Source organism: Mugil cephalus, chromosome 23, assembly GCF_022458985.1.
Source record: "Mugil cephalus isolate CIBA_MC_2020 chromosome 23, CIBA_Mcephalus_1.1, whole genome shotgun sequence".
NCBI classification, from domain to species: Eukaryota; Metazoa; Chordata; class Actinopteri; order Mugiliformes; family Mugilidae; genus Mugil; species Mugil cephalus.
Window position 1 is genome coordinate 2,170,931 of NC_061792.1, and position 19,120 is coordinate 2,190,050.

General features: G+C 39.2%; 1 protein-coding gene across 3 annotated transcripts; it reads left to right on the plus strand.

Moving 5' to 3' along the window:
• Positions 1-242: 242 nt before the first annotated feature.
• cd99 (CD99 molecule) lies at positions 243-16,199 on the plus strand. Of its 3 annotated transcripts, XM_047576656.1 has the most exons (13): positions 260-526; positions 3,580-3,615; positions 3,724-3,765; positions 4,858-4,896; positions 5,246-5,299; positions 5,925-5,963; positions 6,171-6,218; positions 6,350-6,427; positions 8,496-8,522; positions 8,986-9,006; positions 14,084-14,200; positions 14,292-14,345; positions 14,927-16,199. In XM_047576656.1, exons 1-13 carry the CDS (start codon positions 463-465, stop codon positions 14,953-14,955), a joined length of 648 nt encoding a protein of 215 aa, XP_047432612.1. In that variant the 5' UTR covers positions 260-462; the 3' UTR covers positions 14,956-16,199. The 3 variants fall into 3 exon arrangements, with proteins under 3 accessions (XP_047432613.1, XP_047432614.1, XP_047432612.1); XM_047576657.1 differs by lacking the exons at positions 14,084-14,200; positions 14,292-14,345; positions 14,927-16,199 and adding an exon at positions 9,835-11,981 and having other exon boundaries at positions 243-526; XM_047576658.1 differs by lacking the exons at positions 5,925-5,963; positions 6,171-6,218 and having other exon boundaries at positions 255-526.
• The last annotated feature ends 2,921 nt before the right edge of the window (positions 16,200-19,120 follow it).

Consider the following 19,120-nt stretch of genomic DNA (forward strand, 5'->3'; position numbering starts at 1 on the left):
GCTCTGTAGCTTTGTTGACATGCCAAAAAAACATTAAATTGCGTGATTTTTAAACGGAGTTCGGCTTTGCTTGAAGACATATAATCTTTGGAGGGTGGGGCTTAAAGTGTTGAAGTTAAATAAAGGGAAATGGGTAGTTAGTCCTGCGTGTAATACAAATGTTTATGCACTCAATGTTTAGCGACGTATGTAAGGGTTAATTCAGCATTCATTTATAAAACCATGAAACGCCCTCTCCTTGGCCGCCACACCCAGTCTACTCCCTGTGGCAAAGTTGACTCATGAGCTGTAACAGGACACCGAGAGAGAGGTTTTTCTGCCCAGGGCACGGGGAGACAATCTGTGGCCAGAAATATCTGCTAGCTACGCGACCCAGATGAGGACGTAGATAGAAACCATAAAAGAAAAAAAAATTGCAAACTGCAAGTAGTAGCAAAGAAGACCGAGACTTTTACGGACAGGATGAAGTTTTCCTATGGGGTTGCTGTACTTCTTTTTCTTGTCACTGGAACTTTAACAGATGATGGTAAGCCTGTAACAAGCTAACTGTGTTGTGTAACGGTTATAATAACATGCTTATTGTGCTTTTTTTTAGTGCAACAGCCCTTTAATTTGACGCAAAAAAAGAGTATGTCTTACTTACTTGTAATTGTATTTTCTGGTTGTTTGCTAAACAGCTTATTAGCGCATTGGACCCGAGGGTTTTCCATCTTTTATTTTATACGTAGCGCATAATAAATGTTAAATAATGAATTAGTAGCGACCTCATGATGGTGAATCATGTCCCACTTTCCATCATGTGGACAGTGTGTTCCTAAGAGCTCGATCCCGATAGAACAGCGACTTTAAAGGAGAGTTGTGATGAGCACGCTTGCTGTGTTTCTTTCTTTTTTCTTTTAATCATTTCACCAATGGGTATTTTGTGCAAAGTTTACTTCCAAAGCTGTGATCAGCAAGGTGAAATTGTGAAAATGATGTTAACTGTATAGCAATGCTGAGATAAGGTCCCTTAATTTGCAACGTAATTTACATAAGAAACCATCAAAATAGCTGTTTATTACTTAACTATAGCTCAGTGGTAGCTGTTGCTGTAGTATTGAACACCTTCATGTTGATTTGAGGATAATGGCATATAAGAGACAGACCTGTTGAACATACTTTCAATGGAGATCCCTGTTGTTGTTGCGTTTGAATCTTGTTTGCATTGCTCTGTGGCTCGTAGCTGAGGTCCGGAGTAGCTCAGACAAGAAAATGTTTTAGGAGTTTGTCCTATTTTTATTCACTGGAGTTTAAGTGGAGCAGTGTTTCCATTGCATGAGAACTGGGAAAGGTATTAGTCAATCCTTAGTGTTTCCAGTGAAACTGGGGCGCTTTTGGAGTAGGGCAGTTACCTAGATGTACGCCACCAGTGAAGGGTTTGAAAAGGTGTGTCCCAACGTTTGACTGGTGGTGTACCTAGATACCACAATCTGCCTAACCAATGCAGGTGTGAGCCACTTATACTCTGCCCTCATCAGTCTGCCCGATCTGTAAAAACACCAAAACACTAGACTAGATTTTAGATTTTTTTTTTTTTTTGCAAGTGATCATGCTATGTAAGTCATGACGCCCTTCTGCGTGTCCATAATCAGGAATTCACTATTGATTTTTGTCCTGGTCACACAGAAAATCCTGCACACATGTTCATTAACGTTTTCCCTGTGAATATAAAATCTTAGACAATTTCCTAGCCTTCAGGGTCAGGTCAGTCTGTCGGTCATTTTCTGATTTGTTAAATAATGAATGTATTTGATGTGAAAAGGTTCCCCTTTAACGCAGAATGTGTGGTTGTTCTGCTAGGGATGAATTAACCAGTGTGGCATGTACAGTATATCACACCTGTGTTATTTTTTCCAAGGTATATATTTCTTTTTCATGTAGATTTAAGCCCTACTTAAGTACAATCTCAAGGCGTAAGTTATTTTAGTGTTTTCCTTTGGATGAAGACAGTGTCCTTTTTCACAAGCCAAAAATACTTTATCATTATCCGAAACATTAACTGTGAGCTAGCTGTTCAAATCCTCCGAAAGCGTTGCACTCCCACCAGTTAATTTAGAACTGAGGAAGCCATTTTTGACTTAAATGTTGGCGCTCAAGGATGTTAATGTATAATTTTTCCCACGGTCAAACCATACACGGCATGCCAAAAATGAAAAAACAAGATGGTGTTTAGGAAATAGACATGGAAACGATTCAGTCTAACTTTCCTGAAGTTTCTACAGTAGTTGCATTTTATTTTCCCAGGAACAGCTTTGTTGCCTTTGCTAATTCACTGAGGGCTCACCTGCTGTGTCCGTCCACAGAAGGACATCAGAAATGTTCATATGACAAAGACAAAGTTTCCGTGCATGTCTGCAAATTATGTGGGAGAAGCTACAAATGGGTGGGAGGGTGCAGAAATACTACAAAAAAAGCCATGGCAACCATGGGTAGGTAAACAAACACCAAAGGGGTTTAGAGAAGGCTATGTGACAAATAGAGTTTATTTTAAATGACATGCTAATATACAGCCAGTTATGTGACTATGTAATGACACTTCATGTGTATTGCTATTTACTCTCAATCGTCTGCCTTCAGCACGTGATCCTATAAGCAGCAGGATGAGGGCTGGTACAAGAAAAAACCACAGGCACGCGATTGTCAAGTAGACGGCATGCTATTTGGCTGAAGTGGTCGCAACGTTTTTTTTTTTATTTTTTATGACTCATTCATAGTTGAAGTAGATGATTCGCTGTAGAGGCATCTACAGCAAATCTGAATCTGTTCTAACATTATAACCATAGCTTTGAGATCAAACAGACATATCCCTGATATTGGAGCCATTTATACTTGTGCACAGGTTAATTTGTGATTCTGCTTCCTGCTTCACTTACAACGACTTAAACTTTTAACCGGTACTTTGCCTAAATTTGGCCAAAGAGGAGTCATACAAATGTCATACAAATATTTACGAGCCCCCACAGTTAAACTTTCTGCAGCTTTATTGATCCAAAACAATCAATCTGAAAAATAGAAGCAGATGGAAAAGAAGCAGACGGAAATAATAAAGTGGTAACACACTACTACCAAGCAGACCAATCACAACTCTTGAGGTAGTAGTACCGCGTAGTGTACTGGGCATCTGGCAACGTGGATATCTAATACCTAGCTCAAAGGAAGGCCTAATAGTGGAGAAAGTGTAAAAATGCCCCCACACCAAAAAAAAATAAAGAAAAAAACAAAACGGCGTACCTAGTTCCTTCATGAAACTGTGTTCCGTGTGACAGGGCAGAGCACATGAGCACATCTCTTCCTGTGGGCAAAAGACGCTGCACTAGTTTCAGCAGTGACTAATGCCAACTCAGTGCGTCGGCGTTACCACAGCGACAGGCAAATACAGTGCACAGGGTTGCAAAAACAGAAATATTTTGTAGTTGTGGTTACTGATTCAAAAAACAGTAATGACTGATCGCCCTCTGTGGTAACACTCATAACTTGCTTGTCATGTGGTTCTATCCATTGAATTGTAATGGTGTTCCCCATTGTGTCTTCTCCAAACAGATTTCAACCTAGAAGATGCCTTGGGTGCTGATGATGGTGAGTGACAGTCTCCGTAGTGGGTCATTTTTACCAAGAAATTTGGACAAACTTGGTTTGTCTTAAAAGGACACTCAGTAATACATGGCGTTCTTTTTGTTCCTTTAGTAACCAAGCCACCAAAACCCGCTGAGAAGCCCAGAGTAGATGGTTTGTACCACACACACAGACACAAACCACGCTCTCCACACTCCACTTGTGTCAGGTGCTATAGATGTAATTTCATACTTTTTAATGCTTGTGTGTCAGCAACAGCCAAAAGGGCATTTTGGTTTTGAGGATATTAGGAATGCATTGGGAGAATCTCTTCTAAATTGGAACTCAGTATCAGAAAGTCAGTATCCTGATGGGATATCTCAGGTACACTCTGATAGAACCTTTTTTTGAGTCCAGAAGTCCACATGGACTCAAGGATGTAGTGATTAGACTTTGGCATTCAAAGGTCAAACGTCGGCATGACTGCTGCTTCAAAAAAAAAAACATGTTTTTGGCCGTCACTCAACTTTGGAATGTGATATTTTAGACATGTCTTAAGGCTAGTCTTCAAATGTGTATGAATGAATATAGGAAGATGTCATTTCTTATCAGGAATGAGTAATCCTGTTACTTTATGGGCTTACAGTTTGCTTTCCTGACTTTCACCAGTAAGGGATGATGAGGCTGTGCTCATAACCAAAGGTTTACCCAGAAACCCTGCCAATCAGATGAAGGTTTAGGTTAAGGATCATAACTCAACACAAGCTAATATTAGATTATATATAGATATTTGTATCGACTAAGTGGAGACAATACTTTTTACAGCATATTTTTACACAAATCTGGGGTAATTCTTCTTTGAAAAAGAAATTGTCTGCCAGCATCCATGCCAGTTCAAATTTGCTAGACACCCCTTCACTAAAGAGTGGAATGGGAAACCACATAGTGATCAAACAGGTTTGAAACAGGTCTACATGGTAACGTTATTGTCTAACACACTTATTTGGAAGTTAAAACAAAAGTGACTGCACGAACTGTGTATTGCACTGACAAATTCTACACTTTAGTTCTGACAAACTGATAAATAAACGATTAAAAAAAGCTACAATTCTGTTAATGAAACAATTATGTTTATGCAAAACTAATTCATTTGCATAACGTCTTCTTTCTCTGTCATGGAACTAATGGAACTAACATGGAACTAAATCCTAACGTGAATGTTTGCCCATGAGGTCAGTGTATAAAGAGTGTATGATTGTGTTTCAGGTGGCTTTGACCTGAATCTAGAGGATGCAGTCAGACCAGGTAAAACTACTTGCGACTAAAATTAACTAGTCCCTTATGGGTATTCAATGGCTGTTGATTTGATTGTTTACAGGCATAATTTAAACTATGTACAATTCAAAATTACTGTAATGTAAACTACGTTTCAAGAAGGACCAAGGACCAAAAGGAAGAACACCTTGTAACCTACCAATTCATGTTTTAGTTATATTTTTGCATTTGATTGATTTATTCTTATTGATACCACATGCTACGGTTTAGTTCTGCAGTTTTTCAGTCTGCATTTATGCCTGACCACAATGCATACCTTCATTTTACTTTATTTAAAATTATTTGATTCTTATTCTTTATATCCTGTTTGTATCCACAGACCCCACGCCCAAACCCAATAAACCTGCAGTCGTCCCACCAAAGAGCGGAGGAGGTGAGTCTAGTTAGACATAGATTAGCGGTCAAAAGGAGGTTGAAACGGTCCGTCTATATTAACAGTAGAATAAATTAATTCATATTCATATAGACATAGGTTTCAGGTCAGTTTTTGTAAAGCGTCTTAAGACGCCAATTCTGATTTTTTACCCTCCATTTGCGTGATAAAAATGACACAATGATAACAAATGTTAGTTAGTCTCAATTTAAGCAAAAACATAAACATTTATTTAACTCAAAGAATATTTAACACTCTTATGCATACAAAAGAAACTGGTAAAAAGAGGTAGAGCATAAGTATTTTCCAGCTACACGCACTCTGCTAGCGGGGGAGGGGCAATGTATGGGCTGCACAGATCCACAGTGTCTCCAGTGCCGGACACAAATATCGGCCTGATATATATTGACTGGCTGATATAACAGTTGATCTCTACTGTCTACTCATTAGAAAGTTGGTGGATGTCTAACAACAGTAGCAAACCTTTCTTTTTTTGAGTGACCTGACAATATGCGGCCCATTTCACCCATACTTGTATCTGTTTCTGGGAATGAGGCAGTGCTCATAAGCAAAGGCCTTCGTTCTTATTTGGTCAATGTATAAAGGCAGTTTGATTGTGTTTCAGATGACTCTGGATTTGATCTGCTGGATGCTCTTCAACCAGGTAAAGCTGCTTGTAACTGAAGCTAACTAGGGACTAGGGAATAATTATATGTACTTTGCAAGAACAATGAACACCACTAATTCATGTATTATAATATATGGTTAGAGTTTTGCTTTTGGTTTTATTTATTCTCACCTTACCATAATGAATTCTTGTCTTACTGTATTTCCAACTAATTGATTCTTACTAATATCTTTGTATCCATAGACCCCAAAACTGAAAAACCTGCAGTCGTCCCACCAAAGAGCGGAGGAGGTGAGTCTAGCTAGACGAGGCTGACCCACAATCAACACCATTTGACTCCCAAACAAATTAATGTGTTGTCAGAACTGACCCAAGAAAGTTACTGAACCAAGCAAAGATATTACTTTGGGGATTTCTTGCAGGTGGTGGAAGTTTTGATGATACATCGTTGTTGGACGTTGCTGAGGGGGACTACAAGCCTGATGGAGGCCGTTCAGGAGGTAAGACACGAGTACCACATTAGGTATTTCTAAATTTAGATTTTAGTGACTCCCCACCATAATATAGCTTTCATATCTTGCACAATCTATCACTGCTGTTCTCGAAATCTTACTCATCTTAAACTAAGAGTTAAATTAAAATTATAACCTTGTATGCTTCCATCAACAGCATTACTATAATCATGTACATATGCGTGGAGATAATAGCTACATCAGTAGAAGGACAGAGTGATCTTGTTTTTGGGTCTATCTCTTTAACCTGCTTCACAACTGTGACAGAGGGAGTCCTGATAATTTAAAGCTTGAGTTTCATGTAGGGCTTTCAGGCATGCTAGCGAATAGCTAGCATGATCAGTTTATTCTGATCTTGATCTAAATATGAAGAAACCTGCTTCTTGTCTGTGATCAGTTATAGATTCTAATCAGCGTTGTAGGGCTTCATGAGTCAAGGAAACTTAGCTCGGTGCATCAGATACTGCTAATTTTCATTTGGAGAAAACCATTACGGCTACTTTTTATAAGGAACAATGTTATGCCGGGAACTTTATCCAGAAAGCTTTTCAAAGTGCCAATATCACACATCAGGTCAGTTCTTGAGACTCAAGCGGAAACTGGTCAGATACCACTGACTTCCTTTTTTAGAAAACCATTACAGCTACTATCTGGTTCTCATCGCTCAGAGCTTTTTTCTGATCTGTAGCTCAGCATAAAGAACCTGGACTCATTTCTCCACTGAATGCAATCACTGTTCTTCACAAATTAAATAAATATAAAACAGGCACTGGGATGTACTGTAAGACAGGCTATCCCACAAGGACTTGTGATTTCCTACCTTTTTTTGCACTCAGGAAAATACCCACCATTAAAAAAAAAAAAGTACAGGACAGTAAACAGCACAAAACTGTGACTCAAACATAGGACATTAAATAATGTCATGGAAATGTCTAGTCAAACTGGGCTAGGAAGAACCGTTTTGGATAAACACAAGCCAAATGGAGATAATACTGACCTATCCAAATTTTGCAACCTTGTAAGATTGTCATTGTGACCACAATACATATTAGTGGCACCTGTAACCAGAACCACAGGATAAGGAAAGAGTCTCGTTCTTTAATAATTAAGTACAACCTTACTATTAAGTCTGCCCTTGCACCTTAACCTCTAACGCTTAGAGGAATATAAATTATGGGGTCATGAGGTTATGGGTAGTAGGAGGAGTCATGGAAGTCTCGACTGTTTTTTCCCGCTGGATGGCAGGGGCCTTATTCTGGTACTCTAAAAAAAACCTGCTCTGCAAATAAATAATTACGTCTGGCCTTCACAATAAAAGTTCTGTTAGGTTATGTAAGGTTAACGTGACAAAATGAATTGTCAGAAATACCGGTTCTCTACTTTGTGCTGTCAATCACAGATTAGGAATCAGGCAAGTAGTATGAAATAGATTAGAACGTTTTAACATTGCTTTATGCGAGATGGCGCAAGTCTTAATTTTACAGCTATAATTGAATAACAACTGAATATGGAGTAGTGATTCTCACTACATTTGACTGAATGAAACACTCAGTGTCCATTGTACATTCAGTTGAATAATGGTACCTGCCAGCCTGTTCTATGTCTTTGTGTTGCTATACTGTCGGAAATTAGACCTAGTCAGGGCATGGAAGCAATTAGTTGTTCTTCTACCAAAGAAAGAAAAAGGAATAAAAAGCCACAGGCATCCAACTGCAATTAGAACCACATGGTTGGTTTTCAGATGTCATTCTGCATGATCATGTACATAATACAGCAGCTACAGTAATACCCTGCTATTAACTGCACTTGCAGGTACACAGTGAACCCCTCACATGGACTGACTCATGAATGATTGCAATCAAATTTGCATTAGAGGAAGTACATCGGTGCAATCAGGCAGTATTGCTGATTTGTTGCTTTAATTTCTGTTTGGAGAACTAGCACTAAACAGTTCTGCCGGGAATATGTTCAATGCTTCTCGTCAGGACTCTGCTTATGCGTGGAAAACCTTCACAAAATGTCTAACTTGACCTTTTTCTTTTTTTTCTAAATCCAGGCCGCGCATCGAACTACGATGATCAGGGTAGGTTTTAGTCTACTGGTCAAAGAGATGTTATTGGATTAAGTTACCAGGCTTCATAGTTAAAGAAAAGCAAGATTACACTGCAGCTGCAGTCCCAGGATAACACTGGTGCTGCCCTGGATTCCTTGGACATCTGAAGTTTACAGACAGCCTTGAGAAATGCTTACCCCGTGTTATATCACAGCAACATTAACATTCAAAGCTGACTGATTTTCACAATGTGCAGTTCAATTTATTGTATGAGTGCTTCCCCATTTTGTAGCAAAAGTGTAGAAAGGGATTCTGATAACTTCCTGAAGTACTAAGTAGCAACTGCCAGCATGCTGTATGTCGTTGCTAAATATTAGTATAGGAACATGGTCATTGGGAACATTATCATTGGTATTTAGGACAGTGTCTATTTAAAACAATGTCTAGCCATAATAAATACTGTAGACTTATTTAAATTCTGTGTTCCTCACAGGTGGTGCTGACGAACCCAAAGGTAAATACTACTTCTGATCGTCTCTTCCTTCTTGTTCGGTGTTCCTCTCAATTTTCTTTTTCTTATGGATAGGTCAATATTTTCAATAGGTTAGATAAATTACATCTTTTGTTTTTGGCACTCAAACAACAGTAGAGCCAACAATGAGACGTTGTCCCTTATAGTCAAACGCAAGCTGTCGCTATTTCCCTGGAGAAGTCATTACTTCAGTGATATGGAAAAGGATCAGTTCTGTAAAACTGCATGTAAAACAGAGCACTATGTTGTTGGATGCCCCGATAACCGCTTTTTGACAGGCTACCTTTGGCTTTTGGATTTTTTTTGGCACTTGCAAAAACATTCGCATCTAACATTGGGTACATATTGTAACCCCAAATTCTATAATTAGGAGTTAGCCGTGAACAGCTCCTGTTTCAACTCGGTTTTAGTGGCAATCCATCAGGCAACCATACTTCCTGTCTTTGTGACCGTTATCTGACAGTGTCTCTGTAGGGAATTTTAAGGTCACTTTTTGGAGTTGATCTTTTCTGGAGTTTTGGTTTGGAATTTCCTCTTCCTTTCATGGAGGATGTTTTGTTCTTTGCTTCGTTTTCACCAGAGGGACATGTAATTTACCCTTTTTTTACCATTGCCATGGCAAATTAGGAATATTTGTCAACCTCAAAGTGCATAGGCATAGGAACTGTCTATACTTTAAGACTTCACCTATTTGATTATATTATATTAGACGGCAGGTGCTTTTGGGGATTGACTGGTATATTCTTCATATTGGTACCCCTGGTCTGGTTTCTCTGGCTAAAACCCTGCTACGATTGTGTGTCGTTGCAGATCCAGACCTTCCGTGGGGCCAAATCCTGAAGATGCTAAATGCTAACATGCCAGAGGAATTCTATATTTGGATGTCCAACTTAAAGCAAATGTTAACACCACTGTTAGAGAGGGCAATGGATCTGCTGCAAGCTTTGCCATGAGCTGCCGGTCACTGCATTATTATTCTAATTGGCTCTCAGGCTGTACTCAAATTGAGGTTAACAAATCTTTGGTCCACACTGACAGGATGTAGTCTTGGATGGTGTCATATAGCAGGGTGTTTGCAAAAAGGGAAATGGAATCATGTTTCCCTGAAAGCTTTAATTGTGCTAATTTGGATACATTATTTTTCTTTCTTATATTTTTTTGTGATTGTGTTTTAGCTCTAGTGTCTTGTGGTCGACTTGTGATTGCGTGGGCATGTATACTTTTTCCCCTGGGATTCATTCACAATTACACGGAGCGGACAGATTTGGATATCATGCATTCCATTCTTGACTTTCATGGACATTCTTAGAGTTTTACTTGACGAGAATTCTTACTTACATGGATTTTACAAAAAGTCACTTGTTCAAGAGTGAGGTCCAAGGAGAGAGGTCCAAGTAATACTTGGACGTCAGGTGTCATGACATTTTAGTTGGTGCTCCAAACAATTATATTGAAAAAGTCTGTAAGTGGAGCAAGCACACCTGCTAGGTTCAAAAATATCTATACTTCGGAAGTCAGTATTTGTGTCGAAATAATTCCTTATTTTCTGGTGGTTGGTGTCAATGCGACTCTTTATTTCAAATTCAAATTCTACATAATGTAGTAGTGGTAGTAGTAAATAAGAACCAATGGGTATCAACCAATGGTGTAAGGTAGTGCTGTTGTATTCCAGGCAGATATCTTAATTAGTTTCACAAATGCCCCAAATTTGCATTTTCCCCCCTGACCATTACTTACATTCTTTTAGTGCTAGCAGACAGTAGATCATTCTCTCACGCTAATGAGAGAAGGTGCGAGCTGGTGTTAAAGTTTACATTGAAGCTAAAAAATGTAACACTCCCTTGGTCCTTTGACTGGTAGCTTATACGTACAGACCTAGGGTTGCACTGCTAGAAATAATGCAGTGTTGACTGTCCCCGTGGTTTCAGTTTCAGCAGACACATTGTATTTGGGTGTGTTCAAGCATAACTTTCCTTCTCCACCCAGCACTCACTCCACACACAGAACAAAGTACTGTACAAACCATTTTTTCAATTTGTGTAACCACACTTAGTTTCATGAAGTGTCAGACTAGATGAGGATGCTGAATAGAGTTTTCTGTCTGTCACTTACTGGGTAAAACGGTGTTATAGACTGTTACGTTCACTAGTTTTTACTGCGGTCGGCAGTCAGGACAGGCCTTTCTGCGTAAAAATGTTGACATGCAAAAAGACATTCCAAAACATTTGCCATTTACATCCGGCAAAATAAGTGCAGTGGACTTGTTCAGCCGTTAGCGCTGCCTTTTTAGGGCACACATGTCCAGCCCAGACTTTAAAACTGCTGGCTTGTTGGTTTGTGTACAACATATGAACGTGAACAGGCAAGCTACTTTTGCAAACTGCAATAAAAATCCAATTGAATGTATTGCAAATTTAGAATAACAGTGGAATATTAGTGTGCATGTAAACATAATGTACCGACTGCCAGTCAAGACACCACCTGACTTCACAGTCTTCTCAGCTTTATCAGCAAACATTTTTTGCATAGGTAGCATTCATAGCACTCTGGCTGAGTGCCAACTCCCAACTAACTCTGGACAAACTTTTATTTCAAAGTATTTGATCAGATGATGTTGTTTTGCCTCTGGTAGTCCTTGGCTGATGAACTGTTCTTTGTGTGCTCTTTGATATCATTTTAACTGTTGAGTGGGTTCTTTGCAGTTGGAAATCTTGGTGGAATTTTTAATATTGGTGAAATGTGGCGTCACGAGACGAGTAAAGATCTACAAAATAAATCAAACCAGCCCGTGGCATGGTCAGTGGTTGTTACACAAAGTGTTTTGATTCATGCATAAAGCTCCCTCAACATTCAGAGGCTCCGTTTAACATAATGCGCAAATGGTACAAACATTATCTGTAACACTTTAAAAGGGACACACCATGCAAAATAAACTTTTTATTGTTTTTGAAATGTAATACATTGTGTGCCATTAGACTATATAAATAGGAAGAAATGTTGGATTCTAGACTGTACTTGTTCATTTACTTATTTTTTCCTACTGTCACAGTCCTACAGGACCGCTTTATGGAGCGTTTGGCACGGCAACTTGTAGTCATCTTAATGTTTCTATAGCTAAACTAACTAAAACAAAACTTTGATACTTGAACATGCATCATTAACTGTCTAAAATGAAAGTAACTATCCATGGACAAAAAAAAATATTTGACGTGTATTATAGTGTTTTAGTTTGGCCCAAGTCCCATCCACTAGCATGGAGGGGGTGGAGCTTATGACCTATACTGCAGCCAGAGGGAGATCTACTTGCATTGGCTTCACTCTTGAGGAGCCTTTCTGTTTCCATTTACAGTTTATAGTCCAGCTCTAGGATTTCTAACGCAAATGGAAGACATAAAATGTAAGGTCTCGCATGATTTATAATGGAAATCATGGACGAAATCATTCATTTTTAATGAAAGTCTCACATGTCATGAGTGTACATCTTATGGCTCAGACTATTCATTCTACCATGTCAATAGTAATAATGGAATACAATGTAAGTAAAGGATTATATATTAAAATACCACAAAGGTACAATATTAGCAAATTAGTGTACATTAATCACTGGCATCTCGCTATCACGGCACCTGTCAGTGGTTGAAGCAGAAAAAAAATGGTGGGGTGTTCCACACAAGATCAGAATATGATGAGATGAAGTGGTGAACCGGCAACAGGCAAGTCATGGGCGAGCGGCCATCGTTCATTGATTCACCTCTGGAGCAAATGCTGGCTAATGTGGTCCACTGCTGATAGCACCCGGGACAGACGCTTGAGCAGCTGAACTGGACCACTGCGCAATAGAAGAAAGTGGCCGGGTTCTGATGAATGAGCAGGGTGCATTGTGGGAAGAAGGCGAGCCGGTGGAGGCTGCGACACCTTTGGGCCTGCCATTCATGTGGATGTTACTGTTGACACGTACAAATAGCAGTGGCTACTTTCAGACATATGTTGACCATAATGTTAATTCAATTCTTAATTCAATTCAATTCTTAAACTGATTTAAGACACTCAACAGAGCAGAGAAACGACGCAAGGACCCCCTCCGTCTGTCCCGGGTGCTATCAGACATATGTTGACCATAATGTTAATTAAATTCTTAAACTGATTTAAGACACTCAACAGAGCAGAGAAACGACGCAAGGAACCCCCCCCCCTCTTATACAGGAAGAAACCTTGAACACAGCCCAGGCGATTGTTGTGTTTTACGACCCCAGCTGCAATGGTATTTTGTGTGTAATCTTTACTGTCATTCGTGGCGGTAAAGATTCTTATGTTCTGTGTGATCACATTGTCACGACAACAACAGATGTGGCGCAATCCCGGGTTCAGGCTATTGTTTTTCCGCCGCTTTAACTCGGCCCTACAAAGTTATTTAAGTAGCAGTATCCTGCATGTGTGGGGCATATATAGTCTCACCATTCAAAAGCTCCTTGCTGACGTCTGGCATCCTTTCTTTCTTTTTTTTTTTTAATGTTCAGACGACTACGGATTTTCTGCGCGGTCACACACGTCTCGTTCATGACTCATCGTGCGTTGGAATTCTTGCCAAGTTTTATTATTCATGCAGCGCCTCTTCATTCCTTTGTGTGCGCTGCCTCTCTGCCCCACCCTGTCCCAGAGCAATCGGGCGTCCTCCTCTGATCCAGCTGCCTTGGCTTGTTTTCTTTATTGTTTTTTTTTCATGTATTTATTTGTTAGTTTTACCACGATTTTTGACACTTTTGTTCTGTTTGTCACTTTCCTATAAGCTTTTGATGCACCGTTTCTGTTTCACTGTTTTGGGATAAGGCGGTTGAAACACAAGGCCTTCATATAAAACCTAAAGTAGGAATTTGTGAAAATTTATTGAGTCTAGGAGGTGTGTAACATCTTTAAGTGACCACATGATTCATAGCAGCCAATCATGATTTGCAGACATTTCACCCACCTACTAGCATACTATCATAGGTTTTCTATCAAAATGTGTTTCATTGTTTTTATTTACTATTCACTATTTTAACTGCTTTCTCTTTTTTTGCAGAAGCAGGTTCTGGACAGATTGCAGGAATCGCCAGCGCTATAGGGGTCGCTCTGTTGGGCGCAGCTTCCAGTTACTTTGCTTACCAGAAGAAAAAGCTGTGCTTCAAGCTGCAGGGAGGTCAGTGCCCCTTCGCTTCGTTTATCACCAAAAACAAATTCTGTAAAAAAAGAAAAAAACCTTCCTTTTAAATAATCATTTCTTTGTCCAGGTTCTGATCCAGAGAGTGGTAAAGGCGGACGCGATGCTCACTCTGACCCTCAAAGTAAGTTTCTATAAGAAAAAGGTCTGCTACCTAACAATACACCGTGTATCAACTTTAATAATAGATGACATTGGATTTGAAAATGTACTAAAAAAGAACACATTGTTAGCCTTAAAACAGCCGATTTTACTGTAATAATAAATGTTTAAATACAGCTAAATTAACAATATAGCTTTATCATTTAGTTATTTCTCTGTCTTAATAAGAAATGGCAGCAGTACCATCAAAATATTTCAAAGCAAATTATTATACCCACACAGTAGGACGTATTCAGCGTGTATGTGTGTTGTTGGACGAGGTGTGGCGCTTGCAGAGCTTTCTTTCAGGCAGCTCCACCTGTTTGAGTAGCTTTATTTCTGTTATACAAAACACAGGGAGACAAAAAAAAGCAGCCTTTGATCAAAGCTCGGAAAACAGTTTAATAGAATTGTATGTAAAATGTGGGATCACAGAGTAAACAAATCCAAACATAAACTCTTGGTGTAGCCTGACACCTACTGGCGAATAGTAGGTAGTGCGCTAGGCCTGTTGTTCGTTGCGTTCCGTCTTGATTAATTGTTCTCTTCTTTTCTAAATTGCAGGTCTCAGCAACCTCCTCCGAACAAACTAGATGAACTCCATGATGTTGGAAACTTCATTCAACTTTCAATGCACTCTCCTTTAATGTCTTTGGTCCAGAAAATAGAAAAAAACTCCCTCTCCCTGCAGTTTGATTAGTTTAAACCGACATATGCCTTACGTAAGTCTGACTTGAAATTGTAGACCTCTGTCAGTTGTATATGTTTTTTTTTGTTTTGTTTTGTTTTGCCGTTTGAGTTTAAGTTGTTAGTAAAGTGATGATTACAAGCGTAGTGGTTTTGCACAGTGCTTTGTGTTTGAGTGCCTTAGCTGTTTGGAGCTACTGTTCACTTTGTGGATTTTCGTCTGCATGGCTCGGGATGGATGTTGAGTCTCTTTATTTTCAGGCAGGTGCAAAGGGTTTCAGCAGAATCGCAAAGAAAAGCAAAAAACTATTTTAGCCGTTGAATAAAAATACTGTTTCTATTACTATTAAGTTTTGGCCACCTTTTCAGAATTTGCAGTCTTAACGATTTTGACAGTAACCGAACTTATTAATGGAATTATCATGTAACCTGATCTACATCTTGCAAAATGGTGTTTATGAAACACACAAAAAAAAACATCCAATGTGTATTTGTATATGAGATTGCTTTGATTCTTTTGTATCACATATATAAATGTAACATACAGTATGAACATATTTTGTGTTTGATGTTAAGTGTTAGTTCTCATTTTTGTGTGTCATTTGCGTCCTTAAAAGCAGTAAAGCACTTGTTTAAAGAGAATAAGGTTTTAAGGGCTTCAGTGAACTGAAAAATGGGGAATTTTGCCATTTATATTCTGTTAGTTAGTTCCTTTTTAAAATTGTCTGTGGTGTGAGACGCGGAGGACACTCTAAGATCATTGAAGATGCTCTTTTGTCCACATTTATCATAATCACCATTGTCATGTTCAATTCATGTTTGTCTGCATCATCCTATCCAGGCTGACTCCCCCATGTGTCCTCAGTTAATTTGCGCATATTAAACAAGCACATAAAATTAGAACTATTGCATCCCTGCAATACTTGATTAGAATAGATGCCTGCTGAATTATTTCCATTAGGTTTGATGCTTTGAGCTTTACAATATCAACAGTCATGAAGTTGATTTCTGAATATTTGTTATTATTATATGCAAACTTGTCTCAGTTTTACAATCACGGGTCCTCGTATCTGATTATTGGTTGAATGTTACTTTTGTGAGTGGACTCTAAAGTGTGTACATGTTTTCAATAAAGTAGTGTTGTACAGTTCATTTGTATTTTGTCATTCTTTCATTGTCCTTGGCCATCATGAGCACACACGCATAGACCGTATATACGTATATGGATATATGTATATGGATGATGCGGCCCCACTTCCTCGCGTTGGACAGACACTAGTTTTCCATGGATTACGCGCAGTGATGCATCTAATATCATCATGAAGGGGCTGAGTGATGGGACCCAAGTGCAACTGGAGAAACCAGGCAGAAGAATAGTCCACAAAACAATTAATCCAAAAGTAGGCAGAAATCAGGCAAACGTAGCAGACACAAAAGACAAGCAGCAAAAACAATAAAAAAAAAAAAAAAAATGCGAGAAAGCTTCAACACAAAGTTCCAAAGAGAGAGCAGTCACAGAGGAGAAAAAAGAGAATGGATAAAAACTGCTGTCGCGATAGTTAAGAGTGAAGAAAATGCCAAAAAACCACATGAGGGACAAATTCGGTAGGGCGCATAAGAAGTGGAAAGCGGCATGCAAAGGTGGTGCAGGACAAATTACTTTTGGCAAATCTTGACATACCACCGTTTCTCACCCTGCAGTCTTGTGGCTGATTGAACAAAAATAGCCATTTCGTCACCAGTGAACAGTGAATTGCAATTGCAATGACCCGTGCAGCTTGAACTCGTGCAGTCCACTCTGAAAGAGCGGCTGCATGGGACCCAGAGGTAGTGTGTCATGAGAAGTGCTTTGGAGACCTGGGTTCGTACCAACCACAATGCGTTTGTGCCCAACTTCGGGACTCTCTGGGCTGATATGCTCTGCTATTTATATTTTTCCAACTCTCACAGTCCTACGAGGTCGCTTTATGGAGTGGTTGGCATCGCATGCTTGTAGTCATCATGATGTCATATCCTGTTTCTATTTCCCAGTTGTTCAAAAAAATTTATCTGGATCAAAATGATCTGGATTGAAAATCCCATTTTTTTGCTATTCAGGATTAGGTAATCCATCTTAGTTTTATTCTGGTTTTTCAAAGCAACATTTGATTGGATCACCCTGATCCAGATACACAGTTTTCAAGACTTCCAGTGCTCCAAATGGGACAACATATCATAATGTGGGCTACCAGCTATTTAAAGAACAGGTAGTACTAGGTAATACTATTTGGGTTATTGACTGCACTCATGTGCATATACAAGCACCTCACGAGAGGGATTGGCAGTTCATCAACCGAAAAGGGTGGCGCAGCATCAACATCCAACTTTTAGGTGACGCTGACTTCATCATCACAAACTGTATTGTGAAGTGGCCTCGGTCTGTTTATGATGCACGTGTCCTGAGAGAGGCCTTTATACAGAGAGCTCCAAACCAACCAACCGGAATGGCATAACATTAAGAGACAGTGCTTATCCACTCCTACCGTGGCCGATGACTCCTTTTCTTGCAGCAACCACGCCTGCACAGGCACGCTTCCACACTTCTCATTACAAAACATTGCAATTGAGCGTTTAAATGGAGTTCTGAAGAGAGGCTTTGCATGCCTTAACTACTTGCAAGTGGAGCATATATTATCATCATCATCATATTATTGTATTTATTGTCGCATTGTATTGTCAGTGTTCCTCTCTGTGATGATGTTCATGACGCAGCTGAACCTGTTAAAGAACGAGACCAACCTCTGGCGTTCTATCAGAATGAGTTACTGACTGGGCACCCAGTAAGAGATTAATTGTTAGACATTATTTTTGACTGCTTAATCTTTGATGATTGTTTCTTTGAATTTAATATACAGTGACGAATGACGGAAAATTGGAATATATTATTTTTGTTTGTTATTGAAATCTGTTTGGGGGATTATTTCATGAAGACAAGATCATTTTTATTTTATTATTTTTACTTACTATACTGAAAGGCTTAATTGGTAGCTTATGTCTACTGTATCTTCTTTATCGTTGTAATGGTTAAACAAGTCAAGTGCAAAATATAAATAAAAGTAATTACACTAAATGATGCAAATGTTGTATTGTTTGACCAATTTTAAAGTTTTACGACATTTTCTTCCCTAAATCCAGCATGAAATCCTATGCCCTGTTGGGATCAGGATAATCCTGTTTTTTGGATCAAAGTGGATCCAGGTCCTACTGAAAAGTTTTGAACAACACAAGCTGAAGGTTTGATCCAGGATAAAACTAGGATTGGACCATATGATCTAATCTGATTTCAGAATCCTTCTTCCCATTTTTGGACAACCCATTTTCAAAATTTGATCCAATCTGATAACTAAAATACAGATTACCTTTCAACAGTAGGATGGAAATTGCAGGGCCTGTGTTGTGATTCCTAAGCTGTTGCTTGTCTTTCAGGTACCCGGCTGATAGGCTGAGCCCAGTTAGGCTAACTGAGCGCACCTGGCCAGTCTCCCAGTGGGCTGTCAGCTCTCACATACTCTTCTTCTTGCTCCATCCCGACAGCACTTTGTTGTGGTTTGGTTGGTTTCAGCTAGAAGAACATTCATGCATCAACAGATCAACTGATCAACACGATATCCACACACCATATGTAGCACATTTTGGTTATTGTTTATCCTTAGTTGGTAGAAATAAACTACTTGCTTTATTGTGTATCTCCACTTTTTGTTATGGCTCACAAGCCAGGTCATGTCTAACAAGGAAGGTTGTCTAACAATGAATTTAAAATGCTGCCTACTGACTTTTATTGTTGGTCGGTGGTATTAAAAGTGTTCTCACTTTCAAGACTATTTAGTTCAGTATGGAAGACATAAAAGTACTAACCTAGGTTCAGCCAGTCAATGGACACAATGTCTTATGAATAGCTGCTACTGGTAAGGATGTTAACTAATTTCATTAAGTTTTATTTTACCATATGTACCAAGGGGTTGGGCTGCTTTCGCCCTCTCATGTTCTTGAGGCTGCACAGTTGTCTGGCTCCCATGAATCCTGGCTTCAACA

Coding starts and splice junctions, on each gene's coding strand:
- cd99 (XM_047576656.1), top strand. CDS start 463: ATGAAGTTTTCCTATGGGGTTGCTGTACTTCTTTTTCTTGTCACTGGA. Junction 4,897..5,245: donor AGAGGATGCAGTCAGACCAG/GTAAAACTACTT, acceptor TTGTATCCACAG/ACCCCACGCCCAAACCCAAT. Junction 14,346..14,926: donor TGCTCACTCTGACCCTCAAA/GTAAGTTTCTAT, acceptor TCTAAATTGCAG/GTCTCAGCAACCTCCTCCGA.